Source organism: Elgaria multicarinata, chromosome 14, assembly GCF_023053635.1.
Source record: "Elgaria multicarinata webbii isolate HBS135686 ecotype San Diego chromosome 14, rElgMul1.1.pri, whole genome shotgun sequence".
NCBI lineage: Eukaryota > Metazoa > Chordata > Lepidosauria > Squamata > Anguidae > Elgaria > Elgaria multicarinata.
This window is the reverse complement of record NC_086184.1, coordinates 32,210,988-32,229,023: the sequence shown is the minus strand read 5'-3', so window position 1 is coordinate 32,229,023 and position 18,036 is coordinate 32,210,988. Positions and strand designations below refer to the sequence as shown.

The window sequence follows — 18,036 nt, the reverse complement described above, 5'->3', positions numbered from 1 at the left end:
AAGTGCTCCTGGTGTAGTCCACAGAACTACAGGTATCTGCTGCAGTTGGCCACTCATAACCTTCCCAGGCAAACTTTGCTATGCTGTGAAACACTGAAAAGATTATAAAGTGTCTTCAAATAACTTAAAAACTAACAAATCTATTATGGCATAAGCTTTCATAGACTACAGCCCACTTTGCTGCAATAGTACTTGCTGGGGGGAAAAAAGTGATTTAGGAAAACTATTCAGATACTTGAGTGGCAGACCAATAAAGATGGTCAAAGAAGGTCAGTGACAAAATGTTTTATTAAAAAATCCTCCCTTTTCAATTTCAACAAAGGATGTTTTCAAAAGTCCCGAACTATGCTTAAAACCAAAATAAGTACAGTATTAAGTATGAAGACTGTATATACTTTACAAATCCTCAAATTAGCACACAGGTGGGCTGTGAAAACAGATGAAGCAAGTAGTTCGTACGTTATTTGGTCCATCAGGTGAACGGTAGAGTAGCATTTAAGTTTTACAAAACATCCCTATAAATAACCTGAAAGTGTAACAGCACATCAAAATCTTGTTTCTGACACCGACATCAGGCAGTATGAGCCGACAAGAGAGCAAATTAACATGGCTTTACAGTAATGTACATTGTGCTGGTTGATGAACACAACACACACGCTTTCAAATTTTTACTTTGTGGGTGTGAAAAATGGCGAGAACTAGGCTGGGCGATTACATCTTCTAGCGAGAATTCAAAACTTCTCAGAAGCTCTCAAGCAATAAAGCCACTTCACTAAAATGGAGTTTCCTTATTTTCCCATGCTGATTCATCATTCAGTCACTATCAACAAAGGACATGCTTCGCTTTCAGGACCGTTTAAAAGTGTTTATAAGCTAGACATCACCTATACTTTGTACAGCTTATGGAGAAGTTCTAAATCCTACAGAACGAGAATGGCAAAGGCCTTGCAAGTCAGAGGCCGCGCTCCCCTCCTGGGGCAAAGGCTAGTTCTGGACATCTCACACACCCCAACTGCCCTCCCTCCCTCTTGGCGCATCCCAGCGATTGGAACATTCCAGCACTCAGTCGAGCGCTATCACATCGTCTTGCTCTTCGGCTGGCAGCTCCGAGCGCAGTCTTTTGGTGCCAGCGTGTTCCTTCTCATCTAGCTTTCTCTTGCGGCTTTTACTTTCTGTGTCATCAGCGCTGCTGGAAGAACCTTCCTCGGTCTCAACAATCAGCACATCTTCATCATCGTCATCATCTTCATTTTGAGCTGGAAAAGGAACAGTCGCTGCAGGGCACTGTAATGCTGACAATTTTAAAACAGGTTTCCTATAGAGGCACTAGATATTTTTTCCTTCTACATAAACCAGGCATTCTACCTATTACAGGGTGAATATATTATATCAAATAATTCACAAAATGACCAACACTGGAAGTGATGGTGCTGAAACGCCATCTTGCAAAATGATGGTTCAGCTCCATTCATAAACTATCTGGTCACCCAGTGGGTAGTAAGGTAAACTGTACTTGTCCTACACATGTGTATGACAAGCTTAAGAGGAAATTGTAAACAAACCTGCATGTGGTTTCAGGGCAATGGCTAGAATTAAGTTTAATGGGAAAATCAAAGGCTTTGTAGAACTCTAACGTAGCAGTTTATCTTCAAACCTCTTACATTTCAGTATTTTAAGGGGTGAGCAGGACCTCCAAATGGCTGCAGAACCTCAACACCGCCCCCTCCCTTGCGGCCCTGTACCTGTGGATGTTGATGGCTGGGCCCCATCATCACTCCCGTTGGTGATATTCTTAGTGGGCTGCTCTGATGGTTTGGGACCGACAACTTCATCACCAACAACTTCAAACTCCACATCTTTCTCAAGCTCTTCACTTATTAAAAGAAAAACCAACAAGAAAATGCTTAAGAGGGCCTATACAACAAGAGGCAGTTTCCGAAACGGATTAGTCCATTTGCGTAGCCCTCCCTCATTCAAGCCGCTTATAGCCATTGCTCCAGTTGTGACCCAGGAGAGTAATTCCTCTGCAGTACAGGGAACTACTGGCTGTCAACTTTGTTTTGTTTCCTGCAAATGCAGAGCAGGACTCTGGGTTAGAAAGACCCATATCATGTATGTAATTTGAAGGTTCTTTCTCCAGAGTCGCAGCTTCTGGTTCCAAGAACATTCCATGAAATTACGACTTAATAGCCCTCACCTGTGCAGCACATTGATCAGCAGGGTATAATCCTGCAGAAAGTCATCCGCTTGCAGCCGAGTGCCATTTCGGATCCCAAATTCCGATAACTTCCTGTGGTTATTTGCTAGGAGGCGCAACGGGAGGGGGGAGAACAGGAAAAAAGAAGCAGCATCCAGTACTTTGTAGAAATTTCAGTGGCCTTCAAGATTTTTCTTAAATCAACACACAAAAAAGAAGTAAAGCTGCTAAGAACACTGAACTACGTTAACTAACTACTCTGGGAAAGATGTCAGGAGGAGAGATGTGCACGGCAGCTCCATGAAGAAAAGAATATACACTTCAGAAAAGGGCAAAGGCCAAGCAAGAAAGGGCACAACGGACTATTTTAGGGCTTGCTGTTATCTCTCTTTCTAGACTGCAGGAAGCACAATAATATATTGCGGCAACCATGATTACATTATATACTTCAAGCAAAATTCCCCAAACACAACTTTGTGACAGCCATCAATAGTTTTAGGGTTATGTGAGGCTTGTTTAACCCTCACATAACCCATGCTTGCTAGGCTCATACAACACGACAACCTTGGAGTGGGAGTTCAACATGCAACCGTGGCTCATTGTGGGTTAAATAACCCAAGATTAACCTTGGGAGCAGCTTTCCCCAATCCGGTGCCCTCCAGAATACAATTCTCATCATTCCCAGAAAGCACGGCCAGCCTGGCTTTTGACACTTGATTTAATCTGGTTTAGTTTTCATTTCGTACCTTCAGTTTCTCCTTCTTCGGAAGAGATGAGAATAGTCCCCTTTCCGTCTTCTATCTGGACATCTGGTGCTACCATATTAAATTTTTCTTTCACTATCTGAAAGGTAAAAGATGTTTAACAATATCTGCAAACAAAGGGCTGGATTCAATGGGGCCCTGGCGTGGGTGCCCCAGGCTTGCCAACAGCAGTATGCACACAGCCCCAGCCAGTGGCGGTCACGGTGTAGCACTGCGGGGGTGGGGCAAGCACCAAAAGAAGCAAAAAAGCCCGTTTCTGGAATAGTGAGGTTGCGCCCCTTCCAGAAACCAGCGTTTCCCCTTGTTTCGGCACTTGCCCCCAGAAGAGCTAGAGCGTGGCCGCCAGCAGCAGGGGCCGCACAAGAGTCCCATTGAGCCAACCCAATCCTCAGAAACAAGAATGGTTTCCCAAGTCTTCTGCACCAGACCAAACTAATGCTTTTCACAGCACACAGGTGTTTCTGTTCTACTGCAATTGAGAGAGACAAATGTTATTTTCACCTTGATGCAACAGTTACTGTAGATATTCTCTTGTAAGCTGCATATTTTAAAATATGTATTATCCATAAGAAGCAGGGATCTCTCACTTGGGTGAAAGTCACCTGGGTGTTCTGTTCAGTGCCAGAGTCATATCCAGCAGAACTTTGGTGCATTGCACTGAATGTATTGTGAGACACCTGCTTCTTGTAGCCTGACCCCAGCTTGTAATTCATCAGTCTAGTAGTCCATACTCATAAACCTGGTGACATTTATATTTTCAAAGGGGAAGTCAATTAAAGTCCTATATGCGTTAATGCAAACCAAGAGCTTTTGCACAAAATAGCTCAGACTGCAAAGCATCTCCTGAATCACCATCTTATGACTGTTACATAATGCAGAAAGTATCCATCGTCCACTTACCAGCAACAACTTTCCTAGTCTCCCCCTCACCCTTTTATTAAAATCCACTAGGAGGAGGTGGTCCGTAAAACTCAAAGGCTCACTCACAATTCTGTGACTTTGTTGGCCCTAATCCAAAGTAACACGCTCCTGTTTGGTTGCTGGATAAACAAACGGGGTGGGGGTGAGGAACGACATTCAAGAGCAATCTCCAAAGGAGCACATTTTATCGAAAAGGGGGGAAACGCAGCAGAATGCCCTCAACCTAGTCTGCCGCCTTCCATAGGCTATGAAACATGCCTGTGTTCACGTTTAAAGATTCCCCTTTTCCTTAATGAAACTAAGGATTCCCAAGATCCTAACACGAGACTACAGACTGCACAAATGGGATGAGCAGATCAGAGGTCAATGTTAATTGAAGCCAAGTTTTGAAGAGGACGACAGCAACAACGAAAAAAGATTCTGTAGATGAGCAACTTAGGAAAACAGGAGTTGATTAAAGAGAGACGTTCATTTACCTTATCCTGCAGTGTCAAAACGGTGACTTTGTGAACGTTCAGTTTCACAGTTACCTCTGGCTTACTTGCACACACGTAACAGTTAGGGTTTGGGTGGTCCAAAGCACAAGGGACAAGGAGCTTCTTCCTTGGGTTTGGTTGTTTATTAAGGAAGATCTTGGAGAATAAGAGAAGATGAATCAAATATCCCACATAAGCAAGCACATGACAAGATATGAGAAAGCGAGAGAGAGAGAGCAAAACGAATACCAGACTTACTGCTCTGCACTGCTCAATTTTCCCTGAGAGGATCTTTAAACCTTCCAGCACTATCAGACCAGCTATTATGGCATTAGTGGTAGCTATAGCTGGGATGATGTTTCCTGCCATTGCTGTGGAAGAAGCAGAAATGAGATGTTTCTCCTGCATATAAAAAGGACAAAGCCACTACTTGAAAAGGTCAACAGGAGCATTGTATTCTTACATTTGATATCAAATCTGCTCTTCATATTCATACTAAAGATATGCATCCTGAGATTTGCAGCAGAAGTGACAAAGTCCATCGCAGAAGGGTCATCCTGCCAACACATTTAATTATAAATGGTACACAGACGATTTCTGCAGCTTCAATACAAAATGTGAAATAACTCTATACATATTTTTGATTTAAAACTCTTAAGACATTAGTCACACAATACCCTTCTAAGTGGCCAAAATGCTTCACGCACATTATTTTATTTATTTATTACATTTATATACCGCCCCATAGCCGAAGCTCTCTGGGTGATTTACAAAAGTTAAAAACAGTAAACATTAAAAACAAATATACAAGCTTAGTATTACCTAGTAACAACTCTGTAATGTAGGGCAGTATTAGTAACGTTTACAGATCAAAAGTTCACGGCTAAATGTGCAGATGAGCTACGTATACAGCATTTCTATCCCTCAGCAACAGTTACAACTGTTTGCAGTTGGAGATTCTGAAATTCAGCAGAACTTGAACCTCAGACTTCAGCCTAGATATGTAAAATTTCTGGAAATTTTGAAGCCATGGAAAAAACCCGAGTTTTCCCCAGGTTTTTTGGGGGGGAAATGAAAATTTTTGGAAAAATTGAAATAATGCAATATTACCACTTTTTACAAATTGAAAGTCACTTTGTTACTTTAGTAACATAAAATGTAATTATGTCCAAGTTGGTTTGGCATAAAATTATTACATTTGGTATATTAAAAGTACAGTGTATTCAAACAATTATTACAAATTTAATTTACTTTTTTACTTTTTTTTGGTAACAAATGGAGCTACAAGCTCCTGAACTGTTAGGAACACCTGAACTGTAAGGAACTTCTTTGGTTCTGCCAGTTTATGAGGGGCAGGCAAAAAAATCAATTTAAAATAACAACAACAGAAGAAACCACCAACATTAGTACAAAGAAAATTATTTATGTTTCCACTAGTCTTCCAGTGTCAAGACATAAAGCCCCCATTCCCATAAAAAGAACTGAGAAAAAGGGGGAAACCAAGGTTCAATGAATATGCATGAAATTTAATCAGACTCATTTTCTGAGCTATGGCCATCACTATCAGTTTCAGTCTCTTCTTCAATGGCAGTGCTGCCCCCTAGAGGCAGAAATGCATCTTGGGTTCTTGCATTTGAGAGTTGTAGTCTCAGTTTGCAACCTAGGACTTGCTTGTCCTTGGTGCACAGACATTGTAATAATCTGATACTGTACAGTTTTTGGAAAACATTTGGAGAAGTAAATATCCAAACACCTTGTCTTAAACATTTTATTCATCATGCTAAAATAAAACATCCCGTAATCCGTTTTTTCTTCATTTTTTTTCAATTTTTCAGAAAAAAAACCAGAAGAGGCTTCAGAAAAAACCGAGGGGAAACCGTTTTTTTTCTGAATTTTTCCGGGTTTTTTCCAGGCCTTCACATCTCTACTTCAGTCTTTGTGGCAGTTTGATTCTCTTTCCCAGAGCTCAGACATTATGCTAACAAGCTCCACAGGAATAGGTCTGGTTCTAAGAATTGTTCACGAATTACTTCCCAGGAGGGAACCACATATACACAGGCTTCCTCTGGCATTTCTGGCAGTCATCACAGCAGTCTCCTTCTCGCCTCCCTCTCCTAGCAAGGAGAGAGCAAGTGTTGCTGCTTACTCAGCCTCGTGGAGTCCTGCTCTTCTCCACAGAAAGGAACAAGGAAACAGCTATCCCAGCTATGCACTTCCTTTGTTCTTCTTGGATAGGTAGAAGTGAGGTGCTACTTGCAGGTGAACAAGCCACAGCAATAGCTCTCTCCTTCTCAAGAGCAGGAGGCGAAGTGAGGGCTGGGCAGAGCCTCCCTAGCTGCAGCCACCTGTAATGGCTGTCAGAACCAGCCGGCAGGACAGGTGCGTGCCGCTTCTGACCATGCAATCCCCGATTAGCCACACCTGGGGGCCCAGGCAGTCACTGCTGGTTACAGCTCACTAACAGTCTTCCCCTAGGGCCCTTGCCCTGCGCAGCCTCCACTCGTCCAACATCAGAACATGTTAAGCTCTGCCTCTGAGCACAGGAGTTAAACCCACTCCATTCCCAATTTCCTTTCCTCACTGGACAAGAGAGAACTGCACAAAAGCACTCTTGGGCAGCCTCCTTCCTTTCAATAGGGCTCGTGCAAGAGAACTTTTCAGCGGATCATACTTTCTGCCTCCATGACCATCTCCGCTTTTGAAAACCTGCAAATTCCAACCGGCATTACAAATCTGTTCAATGGTCTTCTACAAGGCCCAAATGTAGAGAAGATTTTTTATAACTACTCAACATTATCCCCATGTGTACCAAACACATCTATTATTAGTGTTGTGCTAGAATACAAGCAGGTCTTCTCCTCTGTATGGAACACATCCCCAAGTATTTGCTGAACTAACCTTATCCCATATAAGCTCAGCTCCATCACCTTTTTCTGCCAGCTGAGTTCTCAGGGTCTCTACGCTCTTAGAAAACAGGCGCGCACAGCTCTTGACATCTAGAACCTGTTGGTCTTTTAGGCCCAAGGAAGACTCATTCTGTGGATCAGATGTGCTGTTCTCTTCAAAGGAAGGAAAGCATTAGGAGACCAACTATTGTAAAAAATGTGTTCTTTAAAGTCATGTCCAATCCTCTAAACTCAATGCAATTTATTTTCTAGCAGCATAATTTCATACCACACACCACACCGTTCATCTGACATGAAAATGTGCCCTTAACTGTCTGCAAATACGAGAGTTCCAAGCATGCTACGGCACAATGGGATTGATGATTTCTCATCGCCTTGCCTCTTAGCTGGATTGGTGAAAAACAGAATGTCAGACCTCTCTGTGCTATTTGTTCTGTCTTGTCTGCACCTGCCAGTCACCAATTAAATACAATTATTTCAGCTTAATGAAATGTGTTCCTTTTTTATTATTATTATTACAGTCGTTTTCTTAGCTAACTTGTGAAATGAGCTGGACTTGTTAAATTTAGAGTGACACTACCACATCCTTAAATAAATGGAATATTGGAACACAAGAGGCATAGCTCAGCATAGAGCCCCTGCTTTATTGGTAGAAAGTCCCAAAACCTTGGAAAGCCGTTACCAGTCCATCAACAATACTGGACTAGATGGACCAATGGTCTGACTCAGTAGCTTCCTGTCTTGCAATAAGGTTGCAGTCCTTAAACATGTCCTCAGAAATCCACACACTATATCCTCAGAAATCTTTGCAGATGTCTTATCCTGACTGGCCACCCACCAATTTATTGTTTAAACTGGGAGGATCTGAGAATAGGTGCAGCACCAAAACTAAGCACATTGGTTGAATACATGCATTGGTTGAAGCCCAGTAATTAAATCCATGCTTTTCTTTGGGATAGCCTGACAGCTTTGGGGTTTTTTTTAGTACAAGGCAAAAATGCTTACCCTGATTTTGTATTTCATTCCAGTCCAGGGGCATTGGAGGTTTCCTTTTCCTCCAGAGTTTATCCATTGTTAGCAGATACCTAATGTCATCTTTGAAAAGCTGAAATAACAAATTTGGAAGCATGCTTAATATGAAGTGATACTCTGAGCTTCTTTCCTTCTGCAAGTACATTTTGGTTATACAACGTCTAGTATTTAGCACCATTGCACATTCCTCCAGACACTAAGGACCGGAGGGTCATAGAATCATAGAATAGCACAGTTGGAAGGGGCCTACAAGGCCATCGAGTCCAACCCCCTGCTCAATGCAGGAATCCACCCTAAAGCATCCCTGACAGGTGGATGTCCAGCTGCCTCTTGAAGGCCTCTAGTGTGGGAGAGGTCTTTAATATTAGAATAGTGTATATTTTTAAATTGTATGGTACCATGGAATCAAGTTGAAGGGTGGTATATACATTCTTTAAATAAGTAACCCCCTTATAAAAACCTCATTGGATAATAATTGCCACCGCCCTCCAGTAACGTTGCAGGGTTACAGATTCCTTAGCTAAAATGGGCAGTTTATCTCTAGGCATTTACTGTTATGATCTGCTTTCCCCATTCACAATATTACCCTATATTAATAAAACAAGGTGCCATGTAGCATCTTAAAGACTAACAAATGTATTCTGGCATAAGATTTTGTGGACTAGAGTCCATCACTTCATCAGTCATGGCCTACTTAAACAGATAGTAAGTGGACACAAATATAAAGGGGAACTGAGGGTGTTTTGTCTTTTACTTCAAGTTCCTCTCTCTTCCACTGACAAAACATTTTCCTCAGCTGACCCGGATGCGTACAGAGATTTCTTTGCATATCACTGGCTCAAGACCAATACCTTAGTGAAGAGTTTAACTGAATCGTATCCCGTGGATTTAGCCCACTGCTTGGTTGAAACACGTTTAATGTCACCATCTTCATTGGAGGCTCTTGCTCGGGCTTCTGCTTCTGCTGGCTCCCCTGTTAATAACACGACACTTTACCTTTGCTATGAAGATTGCTGAACTGACACAGGTACATTTTATTCAGAGAGCAACATGCAGCCGCTTCTCAGGCGCACCGGTTTAGAGGGCTTCTGGCACCTTACTGTCCTACTGCAGAATCAGAAGGCTATAGCCGAAATGCATGAACTCTTAGGGTCCAATGACCGTAACTAGGGCTCAAAGCGATACCCATTGTTAATACTAACTACTTCAGAGGAAAGCTTGGACCTGAACCAACTCCTGAAGCTTCTCTTATACATAGCATATGGAACCTTTCAATTTTGTAGCAGGAGACAAAGGAAATATTCTTATGCGGCTGCTGGTCCCCAATCACAGCAGTAATGTGGGTTCCAGAAGGAACACTTGAGATGTACTGAGATCACTAAACTAAAAGGGCAGTATCCAACGGTGTCATCCCCCAAATTCAAGTAGTGCTAATGGAGCTCCACTGAATCTTTGCATTTCACAAGTGGTTGCCCATTACCCAGTTCTGCAACTGGTTGCACAATGGGTGCAAGCTGTTACACAACCGTCTGCACAATAAGCTGCACAAACGGAATGCGCACCCGGTTGCACAAGCATAATGCACAATTGCTTGCGTAAACGTAACTCTAGCTGGATTTTTCTCATGTGCATAGCTCAGAACCTAGTTTTTACTAGTGCAATGTCATTTGCGTGAAAGAAGAACACAGTTGGACACCGCCCAAAGGCTGCAGGGTCTTCCAAGAACGATCAAGCAAGTTTATACTTACAAGCTGCTTCAGGATCAGCTCTGTCAGGAGACACTTCTTGATCGGCATCTTCTTCTCCAAACAATTGACTAAAATATACAAGAGGTGCATTTTACTGGTTAGGGGCTGAAGTGTCTCTTACTAGGATAACTTTAAAACCAAATGTCTTTAGCAGAATGTGTTCTGCTGTTAACACACAAGTTTGCTTTAAAACCGTATACGTGAAAACACTCATGTGCACACACATTTAACTACCTAGTCCCAAAAAAATTGGGAAAGGGAAATGGATTTTTCTAAAAATAGATAAGTCTTAAGAGATTTTAAGAACCAGGGGAAAAAATCCAATTTACACTGCAACTGAGCTCAGCGATGTTTCATATCCAAACTGTTCACACACATTTGGGAAGCTAGCCTATCTTAACAAGTGGCACCTACAACAAAATATCCTCCTTCCTTAAAGGAGTGCTCCTGTTCAGAGTTCCATCAGGCTCCTCCCTCCAAGCAGAATACTGCACTCGCTTCCCCACACCATGTTTCGTTTTTATTCTTCAACTGTTCCTCTATCTTCTATGGTTACTGAAGATGCTCAGTCCTTGTTGGGCTTTTATCGTTGAGTTTTTGTCCCCTTAGTTTTTAAAGATTTTTTTTTTGTACTTCTACAAACTTTGGTGGTCCCCTCATACACCTCTCTGAGGCTTATCAGTAACCCTGCTATGTTGTCATTCCTTCTGACACTCACCACCTGAGTTTCCTATTAGAAGGAGTGAGTTCCACAGGTTTATTATTTAAACATATTAGATACCTAATACAATAGGATACAATACAATTGCATAGGCCAGCCTGATTTGCTAGCTACTATATCACAGCATGCTAGCAACGAACTAATCTGACGACAAACACAAGGCCGTCAATTTCAGGCCTCTTCTACAAGGAGGAATTTCTCACATATTAGCCTCTTACAATGTACCAGGCACAGAAAGCAAGACCTAAGGAGGTATCACCTGGTACTTGTACAGCAGATAGCACTGGATTACTCAAGATCTTTCTAGTTGGAAAAGAGAGATATAGTACTGCCTTTTTAATATTTTTTTTTTTAGAAAAACAGCAGCTTACTTGAACAAATACTTTGCCCACACAATGCAGTGGATGGGTTCAGAAGGTGTGTTGCGAATGGTACATCCTGGAAAGGTTTTCTGGGTTGGCTTAGGTTGACATTCATAACACTCTGTCACTCCCTACGGGGGGGGGGAAGTTAGAAAATATTTTTCCATGAGGTTTCCATTGCCAGTTGGAAACGACATTTTAAGGATCATAATGCTATGGTATATGGGAATAGAAAGACATTGTCACACCTTTTTGATAACAGTTACTTGTCCAAGATAGCCTGCAGTTCCACTCTCGATAAGGGGGACATCAGCAGCTAGACACATCCTGTTCACATGGTTACGGGCAGCTGTGCATGGAAGAACTGAGAGAGTCACTGACATGCAAACAGCTAGAATTCAGTCTTTGACATGAACCTGGCCATAAGCAATGCTCACCCTCCAGATTTTTCAGGTACTACAAATAGCTATGCTCAATACTAAAGCTTTTCTCAGTAAAGCAGGGAGACTGTGATCCTAGCATTTATTACAGGACAACTAAGACTGCATTCAAAAGTGCAGTTTGTAAAGACAGCAGCTGTCCTTGATATGTAATCCTAAAAACACTAAACTTTTAGAAAATGGGGAGGCTGATATAGATTGAGTTTGCAAGGCTAAAAATGTGTTTATGTCATTCCACCCACTTTCAAAAATTCAGGTGTCACTTCATACGATCAAATAGAAATCTCACCTCTATTATCCAACGCATTCATAACTAGGGTAAACTGCCGAAAAAATTCCACATTATAATCAGGGCTGCAGAAAAAGAGCACATATCAGTTTTAGATAACTCAGTAAATGCCTGTCAACTTTGACATAACAGACGTACATAATAACTATTTGAATACAACAACTGCCAAACAGCATGTTGTAGTTGCACTGGTTACACACTCCATCCGACAGAACAGGTGAAATGAACGTTTGTATAAAGGACACAAACACTATCCAAATTTTGCAGTCAATTAATAAAAGCAGTTCAGGGCAAAATAAAATGAACTGCTATATTTCTGGACTGGTGGCTAGCTGACTGGGAATCTCTGTGCCATTTCACCAAAGTATTTCTCTAGGCAAGAGCTGACTAGGACTAAACTAAAATAGCTTGCTCTTACCACCTTTATTTTCAGAACTGAACTGCCCATGACATTGCCAGATAGAATATCTAGTGAAATTTATTTGGTTTTGCTCTGAATATGTATGGCCCACATCTTCATATGTATGCTCCATGTTTTAACAATTAGTTAGTCAAAGTTGTAATTTCATAATCCAAATATTGAATTACTCCAACTGGAAGCTGGCTATGAAAAAAGCTACATACTGAAGGACAGAAACAGAATACATTCCCAATGCTTATGCAAAATTCCCAATATTTAAGAACAAACGAGACAGACATACTTCATAATGCTGTCATGGTAAGCTGTAATATTAGCTTCTGGATGAAACTGTAACACACTTTCCTTGGCAACCTGAAAGAGACCAAGAATACATACCTCAAATTTTAATTAATCCATTCAAGAATCACCAAAGTTCAAATGTCATACTATGGTTTAGGAATGGCCTGATAGGTTTTTAAAAATAGTTGTGCATAAGCACCCAATTTACATCAAAGCTCAGAACATTTCAATAACTATATGTGATACATAAACAAACTTCAGTAGAACGTATGTAAGTGGATATGTATGACATATCAAGTGATCTGCTTGAAGTCATTACATGAAATTTATGTTTAGCAAATACCTAACACACACATTTTCCCTAAAGTTCTATGAAAAACAATATCCGATTGACATTTGAAAACTGAGCTTTGGGATTCCTCTTACCTGAGCTTTTGATCTTCCAACATGCTTCTTTTGAAACAAGAATTGCCTATTGAGATTACTGACATCAATGGTATCCAGATCAATCTAGAAATACATTAATTGCAACCACTTCAGATTTGTTCAGATTAATTAATGAAAAACGTATTTGCATTTATCAGAAATCACAGCCTTGCAAATTATGTAAGCTAAGAGGGAAACACGAAGTCTGGATCCAACCTAATTAGTGTATATGCAGAAAGTTAAGAATCATGGCAGTGATGATTTTGAAACTAGTGATTATGTTCACACAATAACTTCCATCCAAATTTTTTCAGGTACAGTGTGGTTTATTAATGCCCTTGGTTTTCTAGTCTTGACACTGCAAGATTCAGCTAGTGACCAAGCTGGTTTTATTTGCATAACAAAACTAAATCAGTCATGCTCTAACACAACAATCTGATCTAGCTTGTCTATTCTAACTACAGAACTGTGTTAATTCTGGTGAAAATGTGACACTTTTTTAAAAAAATACTTAAGTTATGGATAAACATTACCTACAAATATCTTATACAGATATAAAAATCCAATTGCCTAAGCAAGAAAAAGGTATAAAAACACTAAGACAGGCAAAATAGTTTAATACTTTTAAGCATAAACATAGTTTACTTAAAGTACTTTCAGCTGTTCACATTATTTATTTTTTTCTGAATTTTTAAAGACTTTTTAATGTATTTTGTTATATTTTTATGAATTGTTGTACACTACCCAGAGGGCTATGGGGTGGTATAGAAATGAAATAAATAAAAATATTAATAACAACCATAACTATAGTCAATACTGTAGTATGTATTTACATATTTATAGTTATTGCTAGAAGTATTATGTGAAGTGCCCAGAGAGCTTCGGCTATAGGGTGGTACACAAATGCAATAAATAAATAAATTATTAACAAATTATTTTGCCTCTGTTTTATCTTTTATCTATTATCTATGTTTTATCTTTTTTTCTTGCTTAGGTGATTGTACTTTTAATGACAACTATAAAGATGTCAACAATACCACTGTCATTATAAAACTGATAAATGTTCCATCCATTCCAAATAAATAAATAAATAAATAAATAAATCACAAATTTCTCCCAGTTCCCATTTTCTGCTATTGCTTCACTTCTGGCTAGGACATTTCTCACTAAGATTCTAGTCCCCCCTCCCCTAATTTGCCCTCACATTTTTGAGAGAGATCATAATGCCAAACTTCATTAGCGGTATGGCAACACCTACATTGATCAATTAATCTTGGATACATCTTCTTAATCAGGTTTAGGGTACAATATCAGCAAGGAAGTATTTAATTGCTGGACCTCCCTGCATATCTAACTCCATTTAGATGTAGACATTTTAATCCTCAGCTCTTTCCCCCAAACCAACAGTATTCTTCTTCTTCAAAGACCTCCTTAATAACTTATAGATTTTTGCTAATAATCCTTTGTATGTTGTCAAGGTTTCCACCCCATCCCAAATGAGCCCTTCCCTGTCTAGGAAGCTAAGCCAGGCCAATACCAGAATGAGAACATGTGACTTTCTTTTAAAAGTATTTAACTCCTTAGTGGGGTGTGTGGGGAGAAAGGTAAGTGAATTTTCTAAGGAAACAATCTTTCCACATGGACAATATTATTTCTGGGAACTGAGATCACATTCACTTGCATGTATAATTAGTGTGCTTTGGTACAGGTAACAGAACACAAAATAAACATACACACTGTGGTAGTTGTGAATGGGGCACACAATCAGTTAAATTATGACTTTTCTACAATATATTCAGAATCAGCAATTGTGCCAAGGTACATGGTGCACCAACATACATGCCATCTACACCTACACAAATTTAACCATACTGCGTGCTCATGCCTTCATAACTTCGAAGTAGACAAGCGTTAGGGTGATTTGACAGGGAGCTGCGTTGAACAGCAGTTTGGAAGCTTCAGCCTCTGCAGCTTGCAGGTGCTTTGAATAGGATGTATCATTTGGACAACAAAACAGCAGGGCTCAAGCATCCGCACCGGCCTTCCCACAATCAATTCGAGATCATAGAATCATAGAATAGCAGAGTTGGAAGGGGCCTACAAGGCCATCGAGTCCAATCTCCTGCTCACTGCAGGAATCCACCCTAAAGCATCCCTGACAGATGGTTGTCCAGCTGCCTCTTGAAGGTCTCTAGTGTGGGAGAGCCCACAACCTCCCTAGGTCATTGATTCCATTGTCGTACTGCTCTAACAGTCAGGAAGTTTTTCCTGATGTCCAGCTGGAATCTGGCTTCCTTTAATTTGAGCCCGTTATTCCGTGTCCTGCACTCTGGGAGGATCGAGAAGAGATCCTGGCCCTCCTCTGTGTGACAACCTTTTAAGTATTTGAAGAGTGCTCTCATGTCTCCCCTCCATCTTCTCTTCTCCAGGCTAAACATGCCCAGTTCTTTCAGTCTCTCTTCATAGGGCTTTGCCGGCTTTTAGACTATATAAAGCCCAGAACAACCTGTTACCTGAAGTTTATTCATTTATTATTCAGGTTTAGCTACTGCTTTCCAATGTACTATACAACAGAATAATCACTAGTCGGCAATAAAACTACAACTACCCTGGCTGGGTCACACCCCAGGGAAAGCCTGCATGGAGAGGCGGGTCTTAAACCGAGCATTTCATTGATGCTCCATGTCGGGGTGTTGGTGCAGCCGTGCAGCTCCCTCCAACGTGGCGCCCGCCAGATGTGTGGACTGCAATCCTCAGCTGGCACTCTCATGAGCCATGCTGGCTGGGAGTGATGGGAGCTGCAGTCCAAGACACAGAGGCCTCCCCCAACCGAGCGCCCTCCGGGTGTAATGGGGCCAATGGTTGGGGATGGTGGGAGATTAGAATGTAAGCCTATGCGGCAGGGTCTTGTTACTGTTTTACTCTGTACAGCACCATGTGCATTGATGGTGCTATATAAATAAATAATAATAATAATAATAATAATAATAATAATAATAATAATAATGGTGGGAGTTGCACTCCAGGACAGATGGAGGGCACCAGGTTGGGGAAGGCAGCTGCCGATAACCCCACTCCTGCCGCCCCTCCCCCCAGCAACCTAACTCAGCGCCGGAGGGGGGCGCGCTCCCGCTTTAAAGCGCGATGACGTCACCCCGCCAGGCCCCGCCCTCCTGAGTGGGGGAGGGGGCTGAGGCGCCCGCGTCGAGGCGCTGAGGCGATAATGCCCCGCGAGGGGAGGCTCCGCTCCGCTCCGCGCCCGTCCGTCCGTCCTCGGGGCTTCTCTCACCACGTCGATGCTGGCGAAGCCGGTGAGCACCAGGTCCTTGAGCAGCTCGCAGCCGATCCCGCCGGCCCCCACCACCAGCAGCCGCGCGCCAGCCACGGCCTGGGCCAGCTCCCCGCGCAGCGCCGCCGCCGCCGCCATCGCAGCCGCGAGAGAGAGGGCGAGAGCGCGGCCGAGCGGGGCAAGTCGGGCGGGAAAAAAGCGCACGGAGGGGGAGAGAGAGAGAAAGCGGAGCGGGGCGCCGCGCATGCGCGACTCCCTTAGGGCCTCCTCCGGCGCAGCGTCGCCACAGAGGCGGAAGCGCCAGCGCGGCCTCTGGCTTGTCTACGGGCGACCCCTAGTGACCGGGAGGAGGGAGCGCCGAAAAAGCCCGTAGCGCCGCAGGTTCGAATCCAGGCGGGATGGGGCCGGGGCAGCCCGGGCAGGCGGAGGGACGAGCGGCCTTTTGCAGTCCCCGGGAAACAGGCCTTTCCGGGTTGGGTGGTCGCAGAGGGGCGAGGAGAAAGCTCCAGGAAAGCCTTCCCCTCCAGATGGGTTGGACTGCAATTCCCATCATCCCCAGCCAGCATGGCCCCTTTGTTTATTATTTATTTAGCACCATCAATGTACATGGTGCTGTACAGAGTAAAACAGCCAGGAGGGGCTGCATCGTCCGTCAGCCGGTGACACGGCGTCGATGCAGCCTCGCAGCCACCTGCGCGTCTTTCCTGCGAAGATGTGCAGAAGATGGGAGCGAGGTCGTGCGGCTGGCTCTTCCGCTGCCTGACATCGCTCGGGGCCGGCCCTGGTGGAAGGCGGAGAGCGACTGGCCTCCTCCCCAGGGCCGGGGCCGGACTATTTGACGCCCTCGGCAAGGTGAGCTACTTTCACCCCACCCCCCACCCCCAAAATGCCAACTTTCATATTTAAGAACGTGTTTCCTGGGAAAAAATAAGAAGCACAAAACTTGAAACTCTTAAATTTATTTTAAAGTACAAGAAATACATCATGCCAATTATAGCAAACAAATTGGAAAGGAACATCTATGGGTCTAAAATGCATTAATAGGAATATCACCTCCAAATCAGCCCCCAACTCACACACACACACTCAGCATCACTCACTCCAAATAAACACACACATTCACTCAAAGACCCCATACATTCTCTCTCTCTCTCTCTCCCTGTGCGTTCCAATAGTCCGAGCTTGGAGCTGCCCCACCCCAGGGTCCCTGGATTCGCTTCGGCTGGGCCCGCCCAGGCCCAGCTGGATCCTCGGGCCTGGCCAGCTTACAGCCAACGTGCTGAGTGCTGTGCCCAGCGCCCCTCTTAGCTTGGCGCTCTAGGTGGCTGCCTGAGTGGCCTCTATGGTAGCACCAGCCCTGCTCCTCCCACCAGGAATGCGGGGGGGGGGGCAGCTCTGGTACCTGGCCCCCGGAAACCCCACGTTCCCTCCTTGGTGTCAGTGACTGGTCACTGACTCTTAGCCTAACCTGACGGAACACCTCTCCCGACATGAACCTACCTGTACACTGCGCTCAACATCTAAGGTCCTCCTCCGAATGCCTGCTCCAAGGGAAGCTCGGAGGATGGCAACAAGGGAGAGGGCCTTCTCAGTGGTTGCCCCCCGACTGTGGAATGATCTCCCCGATGAGGCTCGCCTGGCGCCAACACTGTTATCTTTCAGGCGCCAGGTCAAGACTTTTCTCTTCTCCCAGGCATTTAACAACGCTAAGTTTGTTTATTAATGGACCCCAGAACTGTTGCTTTTTAAATGGATACTCTTGTTT

The 18,036-nt window shown here is 43.2% G+C and overlaps 1 protein-coding gene across 2 annotated transcripts; it reads right to left on the bottom strand.

The window, feature by feature from the left end:
- Positions 1–270: 270 nt before the first annotated feature.
- On the bottom strand, positions 271–16,432 carry UBA2 (ubiquitin like modifier activating enzyme 2). 2 transcript variants are annotated; one of them, XM_063141317.1, is made up of 17 exons: positions 16,272–16,432; positions 12,983–13,066; positions 12,558–12,628; positions 11,857–11,921; positions 11,376–11,476; positions 11,137–11,258; positions 10,045–10,112; positions 9,148–9,269; positions 8,270–8,369; positions 7,257–7,417; positions 4,822–4,915; positions 4,617–4,729; positions 4,359–4,514; positions 2,944–3,040; positions 2,198–2,303; positions 1,743–1,873; positions 271–1,292 (listed from the first exon to the last, which is right to left on the bottom strand). In XM_063141317.1, the coding sequence occupies exons 1-17, from the start codon at positions 16,407–16,409 to the stop codon at positions 1,063–1,065; spliced, it is 1,959 nt and encodes a 652-aa protein (XP_062997387.1). In that variant the 5' UTR covers positions 16,410–16,432; the 3' UTR covers positions 271–1,062. The 2 variants fall into 2 exon arrangements, with proteins under 2 accessions (XP_062997387.1, XP_062997388.1); XM_063141318.1 differs by having other exon boundaries at positions 271–1,256.
- Positions 16,433–18,036: the final 1,604 nt, after the last annotated feature.